At 41.7% G+C, this 21,347-nt stretch overlaps 1 protein-coding gene across 1 annotated transcript in view; it reads left to right on the plus strand.

Annotated features, from left to right (window-relative positions):
• gabbr1a (gamma-aminobutyric acid (GABA) B receptor, 1a) overlaps window positions 1–21,347 on the plus strand; it is a 112,083-nt gene that overhangs the window by 66,965 nt on the left and 23,771 nt on the right. Inside the window, exons 15-16 of the mRNA XM_072393537.1 lie at window positions 218–295; window positions 14,895–15,045. Coding sequence (XP_072249638.1) covers window positions 218–295; window positions 14,895–15,045 — 229 coding nt within the window. The remainder of the gene's footprint in view (window positions 1–217; window positions 296–14,894; window positions 15,046–21,347) is intronic.

The raw sequence follows: 21,347 nt of genomic DNA on the forward strand, positions 1-21,347 counted from the left end.
CTCATCAGTATTCCTGGTCAAGACTGCCACATAAGCTTTTTTACTCCTTCTGCTTCTTCTTTCTTTGTCCTTCTTTCTGGGCCTTTTCATCCCTCGTTAGTTTTACCTTTTTGGTCTATTTTTTTCCATATTCATCGGCAAACTGCAGGTTGTATAAATAGACGTTTAAATTAAAAACACAGGCAGTGACAATAAAACTTTTTTGTCTCTTATCTAGGTGGTAGCTATAAGAAGATTGGCTACTACGACAGTTCCCAGAAGAACCTCTCCTGGTTCGGCAACGACGTTTGGATAGGTAAGATCTGTTCTTGTGTCTAATGTTCTTACTCAAGAGGATGTGTTTTAATTTTAGACCTCATCAGTTTGGCTAAATTTAGCCTCTCTTACTGTCTGAATAATGTTTAATCATGCTGGAATTTCACAAATCATTAGTTTGGATGCTGATGCAAAGCCCCAAATGAACCGGCTGCACGCTCAACCTCCCATAACTTAAACCACTGGCACAGCAGATGCTCTGTAATCAAACAGGCAAACTTCACAATGTGAATGAACTGTTGGCTACAAGTGGAGCCTCTTTATGTGTTTGTGTCCACTCTGGATAAGTCAGCCAAACTGGCTCCTGTCACTGATTCTAATGTTCCTTTTCCATCCAGTACTATGCAAAAATCTTGAGTCACTCATAATTTATCTTTAATTTCCAAGAAAACAGATGCAGCAGCTTATTGATTTAAAAAAAAAATAAACATGAATATAAATGCAGAATCTGAGGCAGAAACAGAGTTTTTTTTTATCAGTTCTGAGCAGCTTTAAAGTGAATCTCTGGTCTGAGCTCCTTTATTCTCCAACACAGCCTGAACCCTCTGAGACAAGCTTTCTGTCATTTCTTTAAGGAGTCTTCAGGAATAGTTCTCCAGGCTTCTTGAAGGACATCCCAAAGCTCTTCTTTGGATGTGGGCTGCCTTTTGTTCCGTTCTCTGTCAGATGATCCCACACTGCTTCAATAATGTTGAGGTCCGGGCTCTGGGGAGGATTCATCCCTCCATAAGACCTGTTGCCACTGATTTTCAGTCCACTTCTTGTGTCATTTGGCATAGCTCAGCCTTTTCTCCCTGTTCCCCTTCCTTAAGAACGGCTTCTTGACAGCCACCCTTCCATGGAGCCCATTTCTGATGAGGCTTGGGCCAACAGTAGATGGATCAGCTGAAGGTCCAGATGCATCTCTCAGGTCCTGTCAGGTCACAGCTGGATTTTTTCCTCTTTCTTAAGGACATCACTTTCAGATCCTGTTCATCTGCTGGAGATAGTTTTTTAGGCCTGACACTTCTTCTTTTGTCCTCCACTTGTCCAGTTTCCTCAAATGTTTTAAGGACACACTGCACACCATGCTGAGATATGCCAAGTTTTCAGCTAATAGCTCTTTGGGAATCACCTTGTTGCTGCAGAAATCCTATTTTCTGTCTGTCAAACTGTGTTTTCTTTGCTGTTTTTCATAGATGCAGCTAAACAAATGGGAACACATTCCTGAGGAAAGGACTGGAAGTAAAATGAATAGAAAAGCAGCCAATATCCAAAGAATATATAAAGATCTATTGCTCAAGACAATTCTAAAAGATTACATCAAAACCTGGCTGCTTGGAATGAAAATATAAAGAAATGAAGGGTGAACAAACACTTTGGCCCTCTTTGTTGCAATAGACTGTACTGTGAACCGTTCTGAAAATCCTGCTTATTTTTGGGAAAGTTCCTGATTAACATCTGTTTTCTGAGCTCTTTAAGCTCAAGGCTGATTTTACATTTTCAAGATTTAAAAAAATCTATAGTAAGTGAACAGCCTTCTAACAGGAGCCCGTGACACTGATGTTACTGAACCTGCTCTATAATCTCCCAGCTGCAAAGGTGACGCTGCTGAGATGATGCTCAGTAAGACTACATCCATGTTGTTCGTAGTAGCCTTTTCACTGAATCTGCCTTCCTCAGCAGCCTCTAAGAAATTGCAGCGGGTTGCAAATATGAGGTTCTCGATGCACAGCAGAAATGATTTGCACGTGTATATCCTGCTGCAAATAACACCGTGTCTTGTGTTTGGAACAGATAACAGTTGCAGTTCAGGGCGGATGACTTTATCGATGTTAAAGATGATAATTGGGCAGGTGGACTATAACTGAAACCGATCGTGTCTGTCATTTATTTCCCCTTAAATCCCAAGGAAACTGTTAAATATACATTATGAATTACAACTGAACAATTCTAAAGTATCATATAAATATAAATACATTTATATTCATTCATATAAATGTATCACAAACCTTCTCAATAATTTTGACATAATAATTTGCATGAAAAATGCAATGTTAAAGATGATAATTAGGCAGGTGGACTATAACTGAAACCGATCGTTTCTGTCATTTATTTCCCCTTAAATCCCAAGGAAACTGTTAAATATACATTATGAATTATAACTGAACAATTCTAAAGTATCATATAAATATAAATACATTTATATTCATTCATATAAATGTATCTCAAACCTTCTCAATAATTTTGACATAATAATTTGCATGAAAAATGCAATGTTAAAGATGATAATTAGGCAGGTGGACTATAACTGAAACCGATCGTTTCTGTCATTTATTTCCCCTTAAATCCCAAGGAAACTGTTAAATATACATTATGAATTATAACTGAACAATTCTAAAGTATCATATAAATATAAATACATTTATATTCATTCATATAAATGTATCACAAACCTTCTCAATAATTTTGACATAATAATTTGCATGAAAAATGCAATGTTAAAGATGACAATTAGGCAGGTGGACTATAACTGAAACCGATTGTTTCTGTCATTTATTTCCCCTTAAATCCCAAGGAAACTGTTAAATATAGATTATGAATTATAACTGAACAGTTCTAAAGTATCTTGAATGAGCAGGAATTCATTCATATAAATGTATCACAAACCTTCTCAATAATTTTGACATAAAAAGATAATTTGCATTAAAAAAAAAAAGTCAAATCAAAGACTTTTAAGTGCTTAGATCAAAATGAAATGTAAATGAATCTGGTCAGTAGTTTCAGGGCAAAGTCAGGATAATATCAGCTGATACCAAAGATAATATGACTAATATTTAGTTTCCCACACGCTCAACCCTTACTGATCATTACTGAAAGAAGGACACAGTTAGTCCTGTAAGTCCAGGGTCAAAACTGAGGCCAGGGGCAGGAAAAGGTAACATCCACTCACCTTTTTACCAGGAACTTTCTGAGTGAAGGATGTTGTTTTGACCCAGTTTCACACAGTAAACCTACCAGAGCCCCCTAGGTTAGGTGTGCATGCATGAGCCTCCGCAGGGAGAAAACTGTATCAGTTACAGCTGACACAGAAAGTTTGTATCATCGTAAACTTTGCATCTGGAATGTTTGATGAGGTCTCAGATTTTGTGCACACATGTGACGCAGCACATAACAAATCCCAGTTTAACCCCTGGCAACAGGAAAAACACACAGTGACAGCAGAATCCCTGTCAACCCCGGTTTCCCGCCTGTGTTTTCTAATCTCCTAATGGGACCCGGTGGAGAATGGCAGGCTGCAGGCTCGGATGAGATTAAACAGTCTGATGTAACAGCGGTCAGTCCCATCCACTCCCTGAAAGTCATAATTAAACAAAGGTAGCCCGTGTTGTGCCGCCACATCCTGTGATGTCGTTTTAAATGAGAAGCAAGTGAAGTTTAGCATGAGTAGAGTGATCTATGGAAGATTTGGTGAGCTGTAATGAGTACATGAAGGACAGAGAGTTTGGATTTGGACGATCAATTTAAAACCGTAACAGATGCTGAAAATAGGGGTGATGCTGGAGGAGGATTAGATATAGCTTTAAGAACAGACTGAAAAACCAAAACACGGTGCAGTTAAAACTTTGCTACATTTACATTTGGTGATGAATATTCCACAGTTAAGATCTCCTAACAGATTGAGAGGCGTAATTAATGAAAAAATGATGAGCTGCCATTTTTTTTCTGGCTTCTGTTCGAGGCGTAGTACCAGAGAAGCATGAGTGCTGGATCAGACTGAATCATCTGATCATTTCCCAGACAGGACAGGAGGAGTTACATCAGTGAGTTTGTATCTAATTTGATGCTTATTAAGAGCAGCTGGGTGTAGTTGCCTTTTTCCAGATGATGTGCCATTTTTGGCGTTGTACGAATAGTGTCTGTGATCCAGTCTGTCATGTTTCAAGGGGAAAATCTTCCCCATCCAACCTCATCTGGAGAGATGAGACACGTTGGCTGACAGTGAGCGTCTCTGTCAGGTCATAACGTAGCTGATCTTTCCTGAAATCTGCCGCCGTCAAGGAGAATCGGAGCTGGAGGGAAGGTAAGGTAATGACCTCCATAAGCCGCTGCTGCAGCTCCGATTGGAGTCGAAAAGTGGGACAAATTAATGAACCAAAGTAGAGTAACGCAGTGCATTTGCCTGACATCTCGCAGTTTCACCACATTCAGGTTAACCCAGCCAGCCGTTCTGCAATGCAAACCGGCTCAAACTCAGGCCACAACAAACCGAACCTACACTCCAAGTGTTGCTGCTCTTATTCTAGTTTACTGTGAAAGATCTGATTTGCCTCAGAAACCAAGACCAACGCCACGGTTGTTTACTGGCCTGTCTCTTCCCTGGAGAGGTGACATACTTGTGTCTGGACAGAGTGTGGCACTAATCAATTCTTCATGCCCCAATGGCCCGCGGAGAGCCGCCTTTTCTAGGCTTTTAAGGAAATGAACGGTTTTCAAGGTTTAACTGAGCCCTGAAGAGGTGGAGATTCCAGGTCAGCATCAGCGGCGGGGGACAGGTGACCCGTATTTATGTCGGCAGCTTGTCTTTCTGCAGGCCAGCTTCCAGCTCTTTACTCTGGTTTGTTTCAGCGTGACCAGCTTTTTGTTAACTCGGTCAGAAGTGAGGTCTATTTACAACACAAGATGAGAAACAAACCTTTTGCTTCCCGGTTCTGGTTTTGTCTTGTTTGCCAAATAAAGACGCATCCATCAGACAAATTCCCGTGTAGTTTGGGGAAGTTTTCTTTCAGATTGCGAGGGGTTGCACGTGATTCGCCCACGGTGACAGGGTGAGGTAAACACTGTGGTTTTCAACTTAACCCCTCAGATCGTTTCCCTGTGTGTTTACCAGGCGCCTCCCTGCCTCACTTTCTCACTCTCTGTACGGTCGCCCTAACAACCACTTCAGCTCGGCTCTTCTTCTAATCGCTGTGGCAACTGTTACAGAGCAGGGTCTCCATGGCAACACCCCGTCCCGATTCTTTCATCAAGGACGGAGGAGGGTTTGAATGCTGCAAACACAATGACTGAATGGACAGCTGACGTGCAACGTAAATCCTACTCATCATTCAGTCACACACGAGGCCTTCAGGAAATGCAGATCAGTACGGAAACTTCGCATAAAGACAAAAAGTGATCCTTGGACTGTCGTTTCGGGCCAAAGGAAGTTGGAACGAGCAATTTAGGGCTGGTATTGAGGTGAAAGCAATGGTTCAAACGTTAACAGGTCGTTGTAATCATGAGCTGAGTCTTTGGGTCTAACGTTGGATGATGACGTAACTCCTGAAATCCTCCTTCCTTCTTCTTCTGCTATCCTCGGTGTCAGAATATCTTTTAGTGTTGTGAGCAGGATTGGCAGCATTACAAAGAGATAAACGCTTCACTGTCCCTGCTTGGATGTGTCGCAGGCCTGAAATGCAGCGGATTTGTGTTGACAAATGAAATGCAGTTGACAGCAGAAAACACGAACAATGTTGGGTTCATACGGTCTGCAAAGTGAATGTAAGAATAACAGCATTTTCTTCACTTGCATTTCCCATACAGACCCAACTTTGCTGGTTTGTGGCTCTATTTTCCTGCCTTTTTGCACACACAGTTGATCTAATGTAGTGAGCTGTGTGTGTGTGTTAGTTGTGTAAATTGTGAGAGCTCATTTCTCACCAGCTCCACAACAGCAGATATTTTTCATTCTCCAGGATGCAGGCTTCCTCACACCTGGAAACGCTCTTCTCAGACCACTTAGAGGCTGCTGGAGGACATATCCTCGCTGAAAGCTGCTGATAAACCAGTGCTAGTAACTTACCAGACCAGCTGCTAACTCAGCTGGGCATTAGTACATGTTCACATTTCTGTAGCCACGCCCAAATTTGGAGTCCCGTATCCTTTATTCTATTGAGAGAAAATGTTATCTTTCCTAAGAGGGGCTTTAAAATGTAACTGAATCCACACAAAACCACAATACTGGCTTTCAAAATAGGGCGTCAGCATAATGTATGCTTTAAAAATAAGATAAACTGAGAGAAAACACTCTTAATTACCTGGTTCTGGCTGCTGGGAGAAGATGTGTTATTTACCGTAACAGTTTGAATACAGGTGCACATCAAATTTAGAGGCCGCTGGTTTGACCACAGAGATATGAAAAAGGTAAAAGCTAATGTTGTAGTTGCTGGGTTAGACACCAAGGTTGAATGAGCCCCATGATGTCATGAGTCACCAGCGCTGGCTTGTCATTGGTCAAACCAATTATTAGAAATAAGATAAACTGGACAGACTGAGAGAAAACACTCTTAATTACCTGGTTCTGGCTGCTGGGAGAAGATGTGTTATTTACCGTAACAGTTTGAATACAGGTGCACATCAAATTTAGAGGCCGCTGGTTTGACCACAGAGATATGAAAAGGTAAAAGCTAATGCTGTAGTTGCTGGGTTAGACACCAAGGTTGAATGAGCCCCATGATGTCATGAGTCACCAGCGCTGGCTTGTCATTGGTCAAACCAATTATTAGAAATAAGATAAACTGGACAGACTGAGAGAAAACACTCTTAATTACCTGGTTCTGGCTGCTGGGAGAAGATGCGTTATTTACCGTAACAGTTTGAATACAGGTGCACATCAAATTTAGAGGCCGCTGGTTTGACCACAGAGATATGAAAAGCTAATGTTGTAGTTGCTGGGTTAGACACCAAGGTTGAATGAGCCCCATGATGTCATGAGTCACCAGCGCTGGCTCGTCATTGGTCAGAGAGTCTGGAGAGTCATGATTTAACAAACGGTAAAGCAGTGATTATAACTGACAGAGCGGCGGTGGGAAATGAGAAAGTGAATACTCATGTCCCCAGGACGGTTGCTCATGTGCCAAACCCAGCAGCCTACTAGACCAGCTGCTCACTCGGCTGGGCATTGGTACACAAATTCAGGATGCCAAAGCCAGACCGTATCTAGTAATAGTCTTGATTTTGTCTGCTTCACAGCATTATATTTATATTTAAAGGAGGCTCAAGTGGGATTATTAATCCAGAAGCAACCTTTGGGACCGCCAGACCTTTTAAAACACATACTGTGTGTCTAAAAGTGGCTCATTAGCATATGTTGGGTTGGCTGAAACTGTTATATCACCTAGTTATTCTATCAGATAATCTGGAACAAACCATTCTCATTCTCAAGTGAAACGAGCAGTTCTTCGTGAGTAATAAAGATGCTTATTTAAGAGTCCTTAATATTTTCTCTTGCTTAAAGTTTGCCTTGTTGCACCTGTTTGGTGACACAACATAATGAGTAATTATCTGGTCCTTACCACGTCTTCACCGTAGGAAAATACAACCGTGTCATTATTTATTTCACATAAATTACAGAAGCAGTGTATGAAAAACCAGCTCTGATTCAGCAGCTTGTAGAACCACCTTTTAAACTCTTCCCTGATTGATGGGCAGCAACAAAAGATGTCTTTCCTCCCATTGTGTGAACACACAGACTAAACATATGCTTTTATAGAGGAGCTCGCACTTAATCAGAGCATCGATCAGCAGCACCTGGCTGCTACTTACCCTCTTAGTTCCTGTGGAAGCCTTTTCAAACGAATAATGACAGTGTCACGTGTTCTTCTGAGGTTGTATTTACCTCATTTAAGACCTGGTATCTTAGTCATGTGATTCAAGACGTTCGATTTGATTGCACGGCTCAGTTTCACTGGTCTGGAACGTCAGCCTTTTTGTATCCACAGAAACGAACCCCCTTGGTGTCTGTGCTATCTGCAGTGTGTCCCTTTATTTTCTGCACACTCTCCTGCCTGCAAGTATTGAGTGTATTTGCACAATTTTTGGGTAAATTGGATGTTGTCAAATGAATTAAGGTGTTTTTTTATAGTTTGGATGTTTCTTTCCTCTATATTTCAGTTTTTGCAGAGACTGTAACGGGATATAAGACACGGTTCCAGGGGCTTGTTTTTTACCCTCATATTTTTGGCCTCCATGACAGTGTGAAAGGTAGCAGAGTGCATCCTATGTGGCATTAAAAACGTCTTCTCAGTCAGATGTCACCAGCTACGCACTTGCTGCGACGGCAGTGACGAGCATCTAAACAGAGCACGATGGGCGTCTTGACGCCCTGCAGGGACGACATTCTGACACTTTCCTCTGACATCTGACGAATCAGCTTCACGCCACACTGACACTCGTGCTCTGCTTCCCCTCTGACATGCACACACTCCACTTCTTCTTCTCCTGTCTGCCTCACAAACATCTTAAGACGTACTCCATGCATGCATAGCTGCTTCCTGGCACTCATGGGCACCCTCTTGAGCATGTTCACTCGGGCTCAGTGTGTAGAATCTACATACGTGTGGGATTTATTCAGTCCATATTTGCATAAACATACTTAGGAGCACACACACACACATACCTTCACTCAAGGATTTGCAGGCAGCCCGATATTTAGGCAGACAGACAGTCAAAGGCTGCTGAGTATAAAAGAGACTCCCTGTCCATCTGCCCATCTTTGAACCCTCCTCACTTAGGAATTCTTCTGATATGAAGCTACACAGGCATGAATAAATTGGTGGTTAATGCACACCGCTTCTTTAACCCCTACAACCCCAGGCTATGTCTTTCTTTACATTTTCACTTGAAGAAACGTCCACTTATCCAGTCAGTAACAGCGCCACAACTCTAAGGGCAGAGTGAACAACCTTGGGCTCTGCAGATAAGAGACCCAACGAGGGAATTTTTTGATAAAACCCTGCATTTTTAATCCTACTTCATCAAAAATCTGGATTAGGGGAATGAATAACAACTCCTTAACAATGAACAGATGCTAATGCTAGTGAAAATGCTTCTTATATAAATTTCTTATATAATATAAACACTAAAAACTCATCCCTGCTTATTAAAAACAGAAGCTATCTGTTCATGTCTGATGGGATATTTATGGTCACCATGTTGAGGACATGCACTAAATCAACAACACTACACCTCACGCCACATGCTTTGGTATTGCTTTGGCAGCTCATGCACTTCCCAGTTTTTGTAACCTGTCGCTACTGCAAGTGTGTTTGAAACAGAAGAGCTGCAGAAAATAGTGTGTGAGCAGGTCCATCTTTACAGGCAAATGTACGACCCTTCAAAACCCAAAAAGGTACAATCGGGGAAATAAAATAAGAGTGCAGTTGAAACTTTGTAGTATACTTAATTCGCTTCCTGCATGATTCTTAAATTTTCCTAATGTTTAGGATGAAAACCGCAGTGACTCAGCGGTCTGTATGAATAGTTGAGGCTAAGCTAGTTAAAGCTAGTTAAAACTAGCTTAGTAGGATTCTACAGCGAGTGTTTGGTTTGTCCCTCCTGGGCAACCGTATATCAGTTTTTGTGCATGTCCTCTCATATTAGGGTAGTGATAGAGTATCTTTGCATTCAAGTAAAGATTTTTAAAGAGGCTAAGACTTAACTCTACACTTTTAGTTCATGTAGACGTTTAAATATGCTAATTGGTCCCCACCTGTATCACCCTGCGTGTCTGTACCTGTTTAACACTGAAAAAGTGCTTTAAACACGAGTTGGAAGTTGCAGAAATTTAACGTCAGAGCCGGCAAGTTCCAACTGAACACTAATAAAAGAGCAAATAGTAGTTATTTTTCAGGCTGCTAATGTGTTTTGTGAGCAGCTCCGTACAACTTCGGTGGTATAAAGGCAGTAGATAACATTCAGCTTTAATGCCTTAACACACTGAGTTTTGTTTATGTTGAGCCTTCTTCCTGTTTGCATGCTCTGACATAGGACTGCACAATTAATCGGATTTGGATCGTGATCACGATTTTGGTGGCCACAATTACTCTGGGTTCAAATCCTACTGTCTCCAGCAAGACCCCCTTACCCTAAATGCATAAACATAAACCTAAACAATTAAATTAACCTGATTGTCAACGATATTTACATTCAAAATGCGAGCTGCTGCCTGCATCTAACCAGTAGTCCCCCAACCACCAGGGGGCGACAGCATGGTTAAGGCTTCATTAACCTGCTTTAAAAACAAGCACACAGTTAGACGGCCTGCAGGTTTCGGATTCACCTGAAATCACCTGAAAATACATCACAAACCTAAATATGAGGAATGCATATTTAGCCAAAGCTAATGTTAATTACAGCAGCCTGCAGCGGGCAGAACCCGATCCATCCACCTCCCAAAAACACACAGAAATAACAGCGATTTCTTTTTATTTGGCCCAAGACGTGTCCGATCAATACAGTTAGTGCTTTAAGATTTTAAATGATTAGGTTTTTGTTTTTATTTTGCATTATTTATCGTTTATTCTAATTTAAAGTTTAATTTTTCACTAAAAACTGTTTGTTTATAAATGGTGCAACAAAAGTACATGTTTTTCCAGACATGTCGTGATTAATAATCGTGATTTCCACATTGATCAGAGTAATCGTGATTATGATTTTGGTCACAATCGTGCAGCCCTGCTCTGACAGCCTCCACGTTGACACGCTTGGTTCCTGTTACATGTCAAACTTTTCCTGTGAGAATCCAGGTTTTTCAGACTGCTGTAGTTTTTTTTTTTTTGGCAGATACGCTCAGACATGGTGCAGAATAATTATTTTCCCTCAAAATAGATCTTCTGGCACAGTTGTTCCCTACCTGGAGCCAAAATCACAAAGGATGTGTGCATATGTGGAGCAGCTGAGCTGCTTTCACTGTGCAGAATTAGAATAGCACATGTTGAATAAAATCAAAACATGTTGACTTGATTGTGAAAACTCTTCAAACATCAGTTTCAGCTCTTTTAGAATCACTGTTCCTGCACATTAAGAAGGAACACGGACATGTTAAATGATCAAAAACAGTTATTCTCAGTGTTGCATTGAGCATGTGAGTGAAACCAAGAGCCAAAGAGAGCAGCCCAGGCCTGCCTGTCTTTTTGTTCAATTCAGTTCAGTTTTATTCATAAAGCGGCAAATCGCAACAGATTTCATCTCAAGGTACTTTAAAGACACAGTCCAGTCCAGTCCAGTCCAGTCCAGTCCAGTCCAATTACAGTCCTAATCCAATCCAATCAAATTAATTGAATTCCATATTAATCAAATTTCCCAGCTAAAGCATCGGACTGCACCGACGCTGTGTTTGCTGCACAGTCAATTCAATTCAGTTCAGTTTTATTTATAAAGCGCCAGATTACAACAAATGTCATCTCAAGGCTCTTAAATAATAAAGTCCAATTCAAGCCAATTGGAATTCAATTCATTGTAATCATGATCCAATTAATTCATATGGAGCCAATTCAAAAATAATATCCGAGCTAAGGAAACCAACAGATTGGACCGAAACTTATCTTCAGTCCAATCTCCCGTCCTGAGCCTGAGGGACTGTGGAAAGGAACGACTCCCTTTAACAGGAAGAAACCTCTGGCAGAACCAGAACCAGGAAGAAACCTCTGGCAGAACCAGAACCAGGAAGAAACCTCTGGCAGAACCAGACTCAGGAAGAAACCTCTGGCAGAACCAGAACCAGGAAGAAACCTCTGGCAGAACCAGAACCAGGAAGAAACCTCTGGCAGAACCAGGAAGAAACCTGGCAGAACCAGGAAGAAACCTCTGGCAGAACCAGACTCAGGGAGAAACCTCTGGCAGAACCAGAACCAGGGAGAAACCTCTGGCAGAACCAGAACCAGGAAGAAACCTCTGGCAGAACCAGGAAAAAACCTCTGGCAGAACCAGAACCAGGAAGAAACCTCTGGCAGAACCAGGAAGAAACCTCTGGCAGAACCAGAACCAGGAAGAAACCTCTGGCAGAACCAGGAAGAAACCTCTGGCAGAACCAGACTCAGGAAGAAACCTCTGGCAGAACCAGGAAGAAACCTCTGGCAGAACCAGAACCAGGAAGGGTGTCCATCCGCCTGGACCAGCTGGGGTTTGAGAAGACAGAAAAGAGGGAAAAGAGGGGGGAAAAACACCATAACACCATTCAAAGGATACCTGCTGGAACAGGGAAACACAAGTTAATAACCACAATAATGTCACATGGACATAAAATCATTTAGAAATTAAACAGGAGGAAAAGAGCAAAGGGAGGAAAGGTGAGACAGATGAGGTCCCAGCAGTCAGACAGTTATAGGGAGTTAGGGATGCTCTTATATGGCGCCTTTTAACCTTGGCTGTGCTCCTTCGCCCACACACAGACACTCCCAGACCAAAGGAGGCGAAACTGCCTCCCATAGTGCATCCGAGCGCCTCCTAAAGAAGCACATATATGGCTCATGCATTTTAAAACAGAGGTCATGCAAGGTCACAGCAGCAGGAGTGCAGCAGGTGTTAGAAATACCAGAGTTCTCCTTACGGTGAAGTTCAGAGAAACAAAAGAGCCCTCTTTCTCCAATTATTATACAGTATGTGAGAAAAATGTGCTTTGGATCTTGTTGCATGATAAATGGGAGCTTTAAGTAATGCAGTTTGACCCCCCCCACCCACCCACAGAGCGGTAAACGGCCCCTGATCAGCAGCTCAAACTCTGGATTTATCCGTGCACACAGCTGTTGGTGAGGCAGTTTTTCCTTTGCTGCACTTTTACTTGTTGCTTCAGTCTTCTTGAGTGTTTCATCTTAAAAAAACGTTTAATTTAATAGTTCCAACATCCTTTTCTGATATTGGTTTCAAGCTGTCTGCCTGGTACTGATGTTTAAGCATTTAATTAGTTTCTGACTCCGCAGACCGACGCAGAAACAGAGAGTTTTAGGTTTACTTTCACTCTTTGTCTGCTTTATATTTTAATGAAGAAACCGAAGACAATGGCAGACTCGAGTCTTTGTGATAACTGATCGTTCTAAAGGTGTTCGCTGACCTAATCGTGGCGTTTCCACCGATCCAACGGTGGTTTTTACCTGTTACATTTAGCCCGTTCCACACAGAAACGTCACAGTCTGCAGCAGTGATCGTCCAGCTGGGAGCAGCCACAGAAAGTCTGGCTCAGATTCACCTTATCGCTCCGTGTTTTTGTGTTTTTCACACGGTTGAGTCGTCTGTTTCCCTGTTTTTACCTGTGAGTGTGACCTTCTGTTTTTCTTCATCTTCACCCTCTGACCACGTTTTCTTTATTAGAAACGGATTTCTTCCAGCAGCATGCCACTGAACTTGCTTCCCAGCTGAAGGGCAATCAGCTGCCAAACAATGAAAAGGGCTGCAGCTTCTCTGATTCTCCGGCTCTTTCTTGAATAATGCAAACATTCAACATGTCTGACTCTGCTGAAAACGCCTGTTTGCTCTGTTAAAACATTTAATAAGAATCCGTGAGCTTGAGCTTCCATTTGTTCTTAGATAAAGGTTTCTTTTTGCTACACACTTTCAGTAAATTGTCCCCTTTGGTGTTGTTTTAAGGCGGAATACTTTTGCCATTTATTCTTACAGTTTTCCGTATTATTTTAAATATCTTTATTAAACAGAAGCACTGTTAGGACTCATATAATATTATTCTATACTATTCAGAGCTCTATACATTATATTATATGATTTCAAACTGTTTTAAAGAGACTAAACTGTACGGCCACAGTAAGAAGGATGAGAAACTACCCAGTAATGATCTCTATTAATCATTTTTATAAATGACTGAGATCCATCTCCATGCTAATGGCACAGTGACGGTAAGTTATGATAAGAATAAGATGATGAAGCTTCTATATATTGAAGGCAACGGATCCAAACATCTTCCTGTTTCTAACAAATACTTTAATTTGCATTTAGTTCATACATTTGAAAAGTTCCAATCAAAACTGGGATTCTTTTCCATTCAAAACATCCATTTTGATTTAAAAAAGGTGTTTCCTGTTTGATAAGAATGAAGTGATTTACATAAACTCATTACTGTACCAGAGCATAAAATCCCACCACGTTTCATTTATTCCCAAGATATTATTTGGTCAAGTGCCTCCTTTTATTTCCTGTTATATCAGCAGTTCTAGTATTAAATCTACTCCTCAGATTAATTTAAATGTCCCCAGATGCACTCAGTGCTTCCTAAAGCTGCTTTCATTTGATGCTACACATGTTCTTAATAAACTGCTAAACACAATTAGATCATAACGCTCCAGTATTCGAACACATTTAAAGTGTTTTACAAACAAATTTCTTTATGGTTTATGACTGGAGATGCTTCTGTTTCTGTCCTCTGACCCTGAGATCCGGGCTGCCATCTACACCTGAACTGCTTCTCGGAAGACGTCTGAACCTATTGGCTAAATCAAGGATAGTTGGAATAAATAAATGACTTTTAGTAAAGATGAATTCGTCTGTCTCTGCCTTTTGAAATAGTAAATTAGTAGAAAACCACCAGATCGCGTGTTTTGAATACAGTAAATGCACGTTGATTTTCTTCCTCTAATATCTACCATCATTGTGGAGCTTTTGAATCCAATAGAGCTACAAACAAGTCCTTTTTCAACCCAAACTGCACCAAGTTGTGCTCTTTTAAAGGTTATTAACACAGTGAGGAAGGGTGGTTGGGCTGCGGATCGTAGCCAGACTCAGAAAGCAGAAGAAATGTGACGGTTTACAGCTTTATTTTCTGCGTCTCCGTGCAGGCGCTGGGCCTCCGGCTGATCGGACGGTGGTGATCGAGGAGTACAGGTTCCTGTCTCAGAAGCTGTTCGCAGCCGTGTCCGTCTTCGCCGGCCTCGGCATCCTGCTCGGCATCGTCTGCCTGACCTTCAACATCTACAACGGCAACGTCCGGTGAGTTCACGAATTCATTAGAGCGGCGACTCTCTTCTTCTTCTTTCATTCGGCGTGGTTTTGTCTGTGTTGGCCTGACGTTTTATCTGCTCACAGTATAAAGTCTTCTGTTTCTGAGAGAAATCTTTAAAACATGCGATCATATGCTGCTTTTCTTCTTTTAAAGTACATTCATTATCTTTGGCTTTCTGGCTATTGGACAAAGAATAAAGTTAATGTCACAGTCTTGAGCTCAAGAAATGAAGTGTGACCTTAAAGAATTTCTGAGAGAAAAATACAACAAAGCTGCTCTCAAGAGAAGGAGGTCACGGTTGAGCTGATTTCTTCAAAGATCGGAGTTTTATCCACTTTAGTCAATATCAAAGAGCAAAATAAGTTAATTAGCTTTATTCAACTCAAGTTGATTTAGTTTTAAGGCATTATACATGAGACATATTTTTATTGTTATCCATTAGATATCCTGCTGAAACATATAGATGTCAAATTATGATAAAAGAATGCCCCGAAGTAATTAAATGTTCTCTGTATAATAAAAACAGAGCTAATTAAATGCCTTATTGTATAGGAGTTATGTTGTGTGGCTGCTCCACATGCGCTGATCATTCACTGAGATCACACTCTGAGTGTGAACCTGAGTTTTAGGATGTGAGACTGAAATAACTCTTTGTTGTTTCCACGGTGATGAACGCTGCGTTGGGAGTTTTTGGGACTCCAAAGAGTGTGAGTGTGGCTCTTTTTTCTGGTGCCATTGCAGCTGGTTTTATTGTCACAGCCCAAAACCAAATGCAAATGGATTTCTAAGATTAATATATGTCTGTGAAGAGAGTCGATTGTGTCTCTGATGTCGTTTTAAGGTAGTATTTTTACGTTTCACCACGGTCAAAGCGATATAAAATCCTATGAGTCCATGAGCCTGTCAGAGTTTTTTGGAGAGCTGGTGAGCTTTGTCCCTTTGGGGGATCCCTGGCTGGCTCCCGTGTGGAAGTCAGGCCCTCATCCAGTTTAGATTACATTTGAAACACAATTTCACCCAGGGCTGCTCTCCACAGCCCAAGCAATATGAGTCAGATCAAATAAAATGTATTCAGTAAGCTGTTTTTACAAACAACTTTGGCTGGTGGAGAGGACAAAAACACACAATCGATCTACTTTAGGAGCATGGAAAACTGTCCCAGAGGCGCGATCCATTAGAAACTGAAATATCAGACCTTTGCTCGTCTCAGGATTTTCAATAAGGTTCATCAAACATTTATCAGTTGACTCCACACCTGAAAAACGCAATGATTCCAGTCGACCACGGTTCAGAGATGCAAAATAAAAGCAGAGAACAGCTGTCCATCAGAGAGTAACTCCATCATGCATCTGTTGCATTTAGCAGAATAAAAGGTTCTTATCGCAGGTATTAAAAGGCTGGAGTAAGGTCAGTGTTCACGGGTGAAAGTCTCTTTGTTTTAATGTGTGTTTTTATTTGTGCTGCTGTGCAGTAAACCGGCAGCGTGGCCTCAGGGCGACACAAGGGAAGGTCAACGGATAAAAAAACGCACCCACTGTTGCAGGATGAGCGGCTCATGCTAGCTCAGTGACTGCGTGGTTGAGTGTTATGATGCAGAGCAGATTAAATCAGGACTTTTGAGAACTTTATAAAACTGAGATGGTCTCCATTGTGACAGATAAGCTGAATACACCAGACGTAGTTCTGATATCACTTTTTGCTTATTTATCCTTATTTTTAAACCTGGACCTTATTTCTGGCTGAAATACGTTCATCTGCTCACCGAGAACAGTTTGGTGAAAGTCGGCGTCCTTCAGAAGATATTTAGATAACTGGAGATCCATATAACGGAGTGAACGGGGCTTAGAGGATGCAGCCTCTAAATAAGGCATTATCTGTCTTTATTTCACCAATACTTTAAGAAGAATGAATGAATGAACGTGTGCTATAGCTCTGTTAGCTCATAGCTGCTGTGTTGTGGCTACTTGCAGCTATAGGAGAGCTAATGGAGGGATTTCTACACAGGCACTCTACTGGGACCACTTCATCCACACGCCCCCCTGCAGCACAGTTTATTCACTCCGTGCTCTGTGACAGTCGGCTAACTTCACACAGAGTTTGCTGCTGATAGTTTTGTGCAACATGGCAGGATATTTATCAGATTTTGACAACGTGGACAAGGACTTTGAGTAAGATGGACGTTCTTAACGGAGTAAATAAACTGTGCTGCAGCGGCGGGCGTCGATGACATCATCCCAGTGTGTAGAAAGCCCTCTATAAGCCCCCCGATAGCAACAATAACAACAACACAGCAGCTATGAGCTAACAGAGCTATAGCACACGTTCATTCATTCATTCTTCTTAAAGTATTGGTGAAATAAAGACAGATAATGCCTTATTTAGAGGCTGCATCCTCTAAGCCCCGTTCACTCCGTTATATGGATCTCCAGTTATCTAAATATCTTCTGAAGGACGCCGACTTTCACCAAACTGTTCTCAGTGAGCAGATGAACGTATTTCAGCCAGAAATAAGGCCTCGGTTTAAAAATACCGGAGTTCCCCTTTAAAGCTCCACCACCACACTGAGCAGAGACTGAATTTTCCTCTGATTTCAAAGACAGGCAGACATAAGTGGATAATAAGTAGATTAAGATCTTGAAAGGGCTTAAGAATCGATTTGCACAAATGAAGTAGTTCCTTTTCAGCAGTTAGATTTGGGTAAAGACCATGATTTAGAGGATAAACTGATACATTTCCAATCCTCTGACTTTTCCTGGAATGCAACTGAAAGGGGTTGCCCTTGTGTGAGAAGCTGAATCTGTGGGAAATAACCAGGAACTGGTCGAAGGCAGATGGCCACACTCCCTGGTTCTGGTTCTGGTTCTGATGGAGTTTTTTTCTCTCCACAGTCGCCTCATGCACGCTCAGGACGGGGGATTGGATCAAAGAGAAGTTTCCATGCAGTCTGTTGGTCCTTAGCTAGGCTACTTTCTTTGAATTGACTGTATAAATTGGACTAATTTGGAATTTAATTAATTGAATTTGATTGGACTGAGACTGTATTTCAATTAATTGGTGCAGTGAACTCAAGTGTGGAATTTAATCCAAACTTAAACCTTTGGAAGGCTGCAACATTCCTGTGAGGGAATGTTTCTATGTAGGGACCAGATGGGGATTTCCACACCGAGAAAGAGACCGAGATCGTCCAATTTACATCAGCCTTTGCCCTCTGAAAGTATTTGGGGAGTCCCTCTTTCCACAGACCTGCCCCATAAACTTAGGTGGATGCATTAACGACTTAGTGCCAATTAAGCTGAACAAACAAAGGACCCTCTTAGGAGAACATTGGAGAATAACCAGAGTAAAACACTCCCCGCCTTATCTAAACCAAAAGTGACATCTACTCTGACCCGGCCAGACGAGAGACAGACGTCTCATGGAACTCCCAAAATGACTTTACTCAGATTCCCTTTCAGTCTAATCTGAAAACTATTAAATGTGCCTTATATCTTTGTACAGGTTCTCAGGGAAATCATGAGCTGCATTTTAAGATCTTTTTCACGATCGTACTTGGAGGAATAACCAAGAAATTCTTATTTTGGAAAATGACTTGCCTGCCAATGGTGCCACATTGCCCCCTAGTGGTCAGTAGTATTGAATAGTTAAATCCAAATTAAGTCAGTAACTGGACATTTATTTGAACTAATGCAAATGTTAAGCGCTGTTTCCTGCTGTTTCTTTTTGTTATTCCACAGGAAAATAACATTGTTTGGTTCGTTAATCATATGTCATAACTTTACAGATATCCATTATTCATAATCATAATCATTACCTATGTTATGTTGTTATTTGACGTCTTTATATCATAAGTCTATGTCATATCTTTAAGCTTCATATCTTAACAAGTTGTGGTGTTTTTTTAGAATCCTGTAGACAAGGAGGAATGGAGGAATCGAGTTTCTGTGTTTTATCAGACAATCAAACTCTAACACAAGAATTAGATCCAACGAAACACGACCAGGCAGACGTCACAACAGCTTCAGGCGTAGCATCCGCTGAAAGTGGAGCGTAAGCCTACGTCATGCCCCGCCTCCGCGGTTCAAAACCCGGAAACCCACGAATGAAAGTTAGAAAAACGAGAGAGAAATTAAGGAAATAAGAAGAGGATGGAAAAACTAAGACAGGCAGAAAGATTAGGAGGAAAAAAAGGATCCGAGCCAAGAAAGAAACAGAATGAAGTAGAAAAATAGCTGACTAACAGGTCAACCCAAGTAAGGTCTGCCCTCTCCTTACCTTTCAGACGGTATACGATGGGTGTCGAGAGAATTCACTGTTAAAATGATGAATGACCAGTGGCGTGCACAGACTTTTTGAAGGCAGGGGCAGACCTACTCACCTCTGTAGGGGGCACTTTAGCACGCGTTTTAGCTCCCAAGGGGGCACTTTAGCACGCGTTTTAGCTCACCAGCGTTCAGTTTAGCACACGTTTTAGCTCTCAAGGGGTCAGTTTAGCATGTGTTTTAGCTCCCAAGGGGGCACTTTAGCACGCGTTTTAGCTCCCTAGGGGTCAGTTTAGCATGCTTTTTGGCTCCCAAGGGGGCTCTTTAGCATGCATTTTGGCTCCCAAGGGGGCACTTTAGCACGCGTTTTAGCTCCCTAGGGGTCAGTTTAGCATGCTTTTTGGCTCCCAAGGGGGCTCTTTAGCATGCATTTTGGCTCCCAAGGGGGCACTTTAGCACGCGTTTTAGCTCCCTAGGGGTCAGTTTAGCATGCTTTTTGGCTCCCAAGGGGGCTCTTTAGCACGCGTTTTAGCTCACCAGCGTTCAGTTTAGCATGCGTTTTGGCTCCCAAGGGGGCACTTTAGCACGCGTTTTAGCTCTCAAGGGGTCAGTTTAGCATGTGTTTTAGCTCCCAAGGGGGCTCTTTAGCACGCATTTTGGCTCCCAAGGGGGCACTTTAGCACGCGTTTTAGCTCCCTAGGGGTCAGTTTAGCATGCTTTTTGGCTCCCAAGGGGGCTCTTTAGCACGCAGTTTGGCTCCCAAGGGGGCACTTTAGCACGCGTTTTAGCTCCCAAGGGGTCAGTTTAACATGCATTTTGGCTCCCAAGGGGGCTCTTTAGCATGCAGTTTGGCTCCCAAGGGGGCACTTTAGCATGCGTTTTAGCTCCCAAGGGGTCAGTTTAGCATGCTTTTTGGCTCCCAAGGGGGCACTTTAGCATGCAGTTTGGCTCCCAAGGGGGCACTTTACCACTCGTTTTAGCTCCCAAGGGGGCACTTTAGCACGTGTTTTTCAACAATTGGGCCACAAGGGGGGTGCACGCCACTGTAAATGACTCCAAGATCTTAGCCTTTAACTAGAAACAGTTAACAAAATGTAGACAATTTAAGTAATTATGATATTCCTCCATTCCTCATAGTTTTTTTTGTGTTTCCTCTATAATCATCCATATTCAACGCATTTCTCCTGTTTGTCATAAGGTTCATGTCTTTGGTCATATCGTTTTAATAAATAGTTCTTAATATGTATAATTAACAGGTTGTGTTGTATGATTTCTTTACATAGTGTCGGTCAAACCAAACGAGAACTCATGAAGGGACTGGTTGAGGCTGGTTATTCATTTTAACATATCAGAATCGTAAGATTCTGTCTTTTTCCTTCTTTGGAAGGTGGTGCCCATATATACAATGTTAAATAAGGTTTATTTAGATTGTAAATCCTTATATTATATCAAGTTATACTACAATGGATTCTAATTGGCTTGAACTGGACTGTATCTTTGTAATACCTTGTGATGATGTTTGTTGGCGCTTTATAGATAAATAAATCTAAATTTCTCTTTGTTTGCATTAACTGCAGCTGCTTGAACCTGGAGTTTGTACACACCTCATGAGCCATGTTGTCAAGGCATGATGGGAAAATGTTTCATAGTTCAGGAATGTTTCTCATGATTGTTCAGTGGGCGTTGTTTGTATCGGTAATCTTACATCTGAGTGGAGTTCCCCAGAGTCTATTGTCGGGACCATTTCAACACCCAACGTACTCATGCTTCTGCTTCCTCAGATTATGCAAAGCAACAAGGTTTATGATCATAGTTATGTAGATGATAAATAATCTATATAACCATTTTATTAAGGGATTATAATCCCTTAAAAGCATCTATTAAGAGCCTTGGAAAATACAGTTCCTTCAGTCAATTTGTTAAAAATCTGTTGGCCAGAAATCTTGGTGTGGTTGATTATTCTAACGCTGTATTGACGCCTGCTGCTGATTCAGAGCGCTGTTGATCGAGTCTCTGCACCGGCTTCCTGT

Source organism: Leuresthes tenuis, unplaced genomic scaffold (genome assembly GCF_036924035.1).
Source record: "Leuresthes tenuis unplaced genomic scaffold, fLeuTen1.0.hap1 SCAF_10, whole genome shotgun sequence".
Classification (NCBI taxonomy): domain Eukaryota; kingdom Metazoa; phylum Chordata; class Actinopteri; order Atheriniformes; family Atherinopsidae; genus Leuresthes; species Leuresthes tenuis.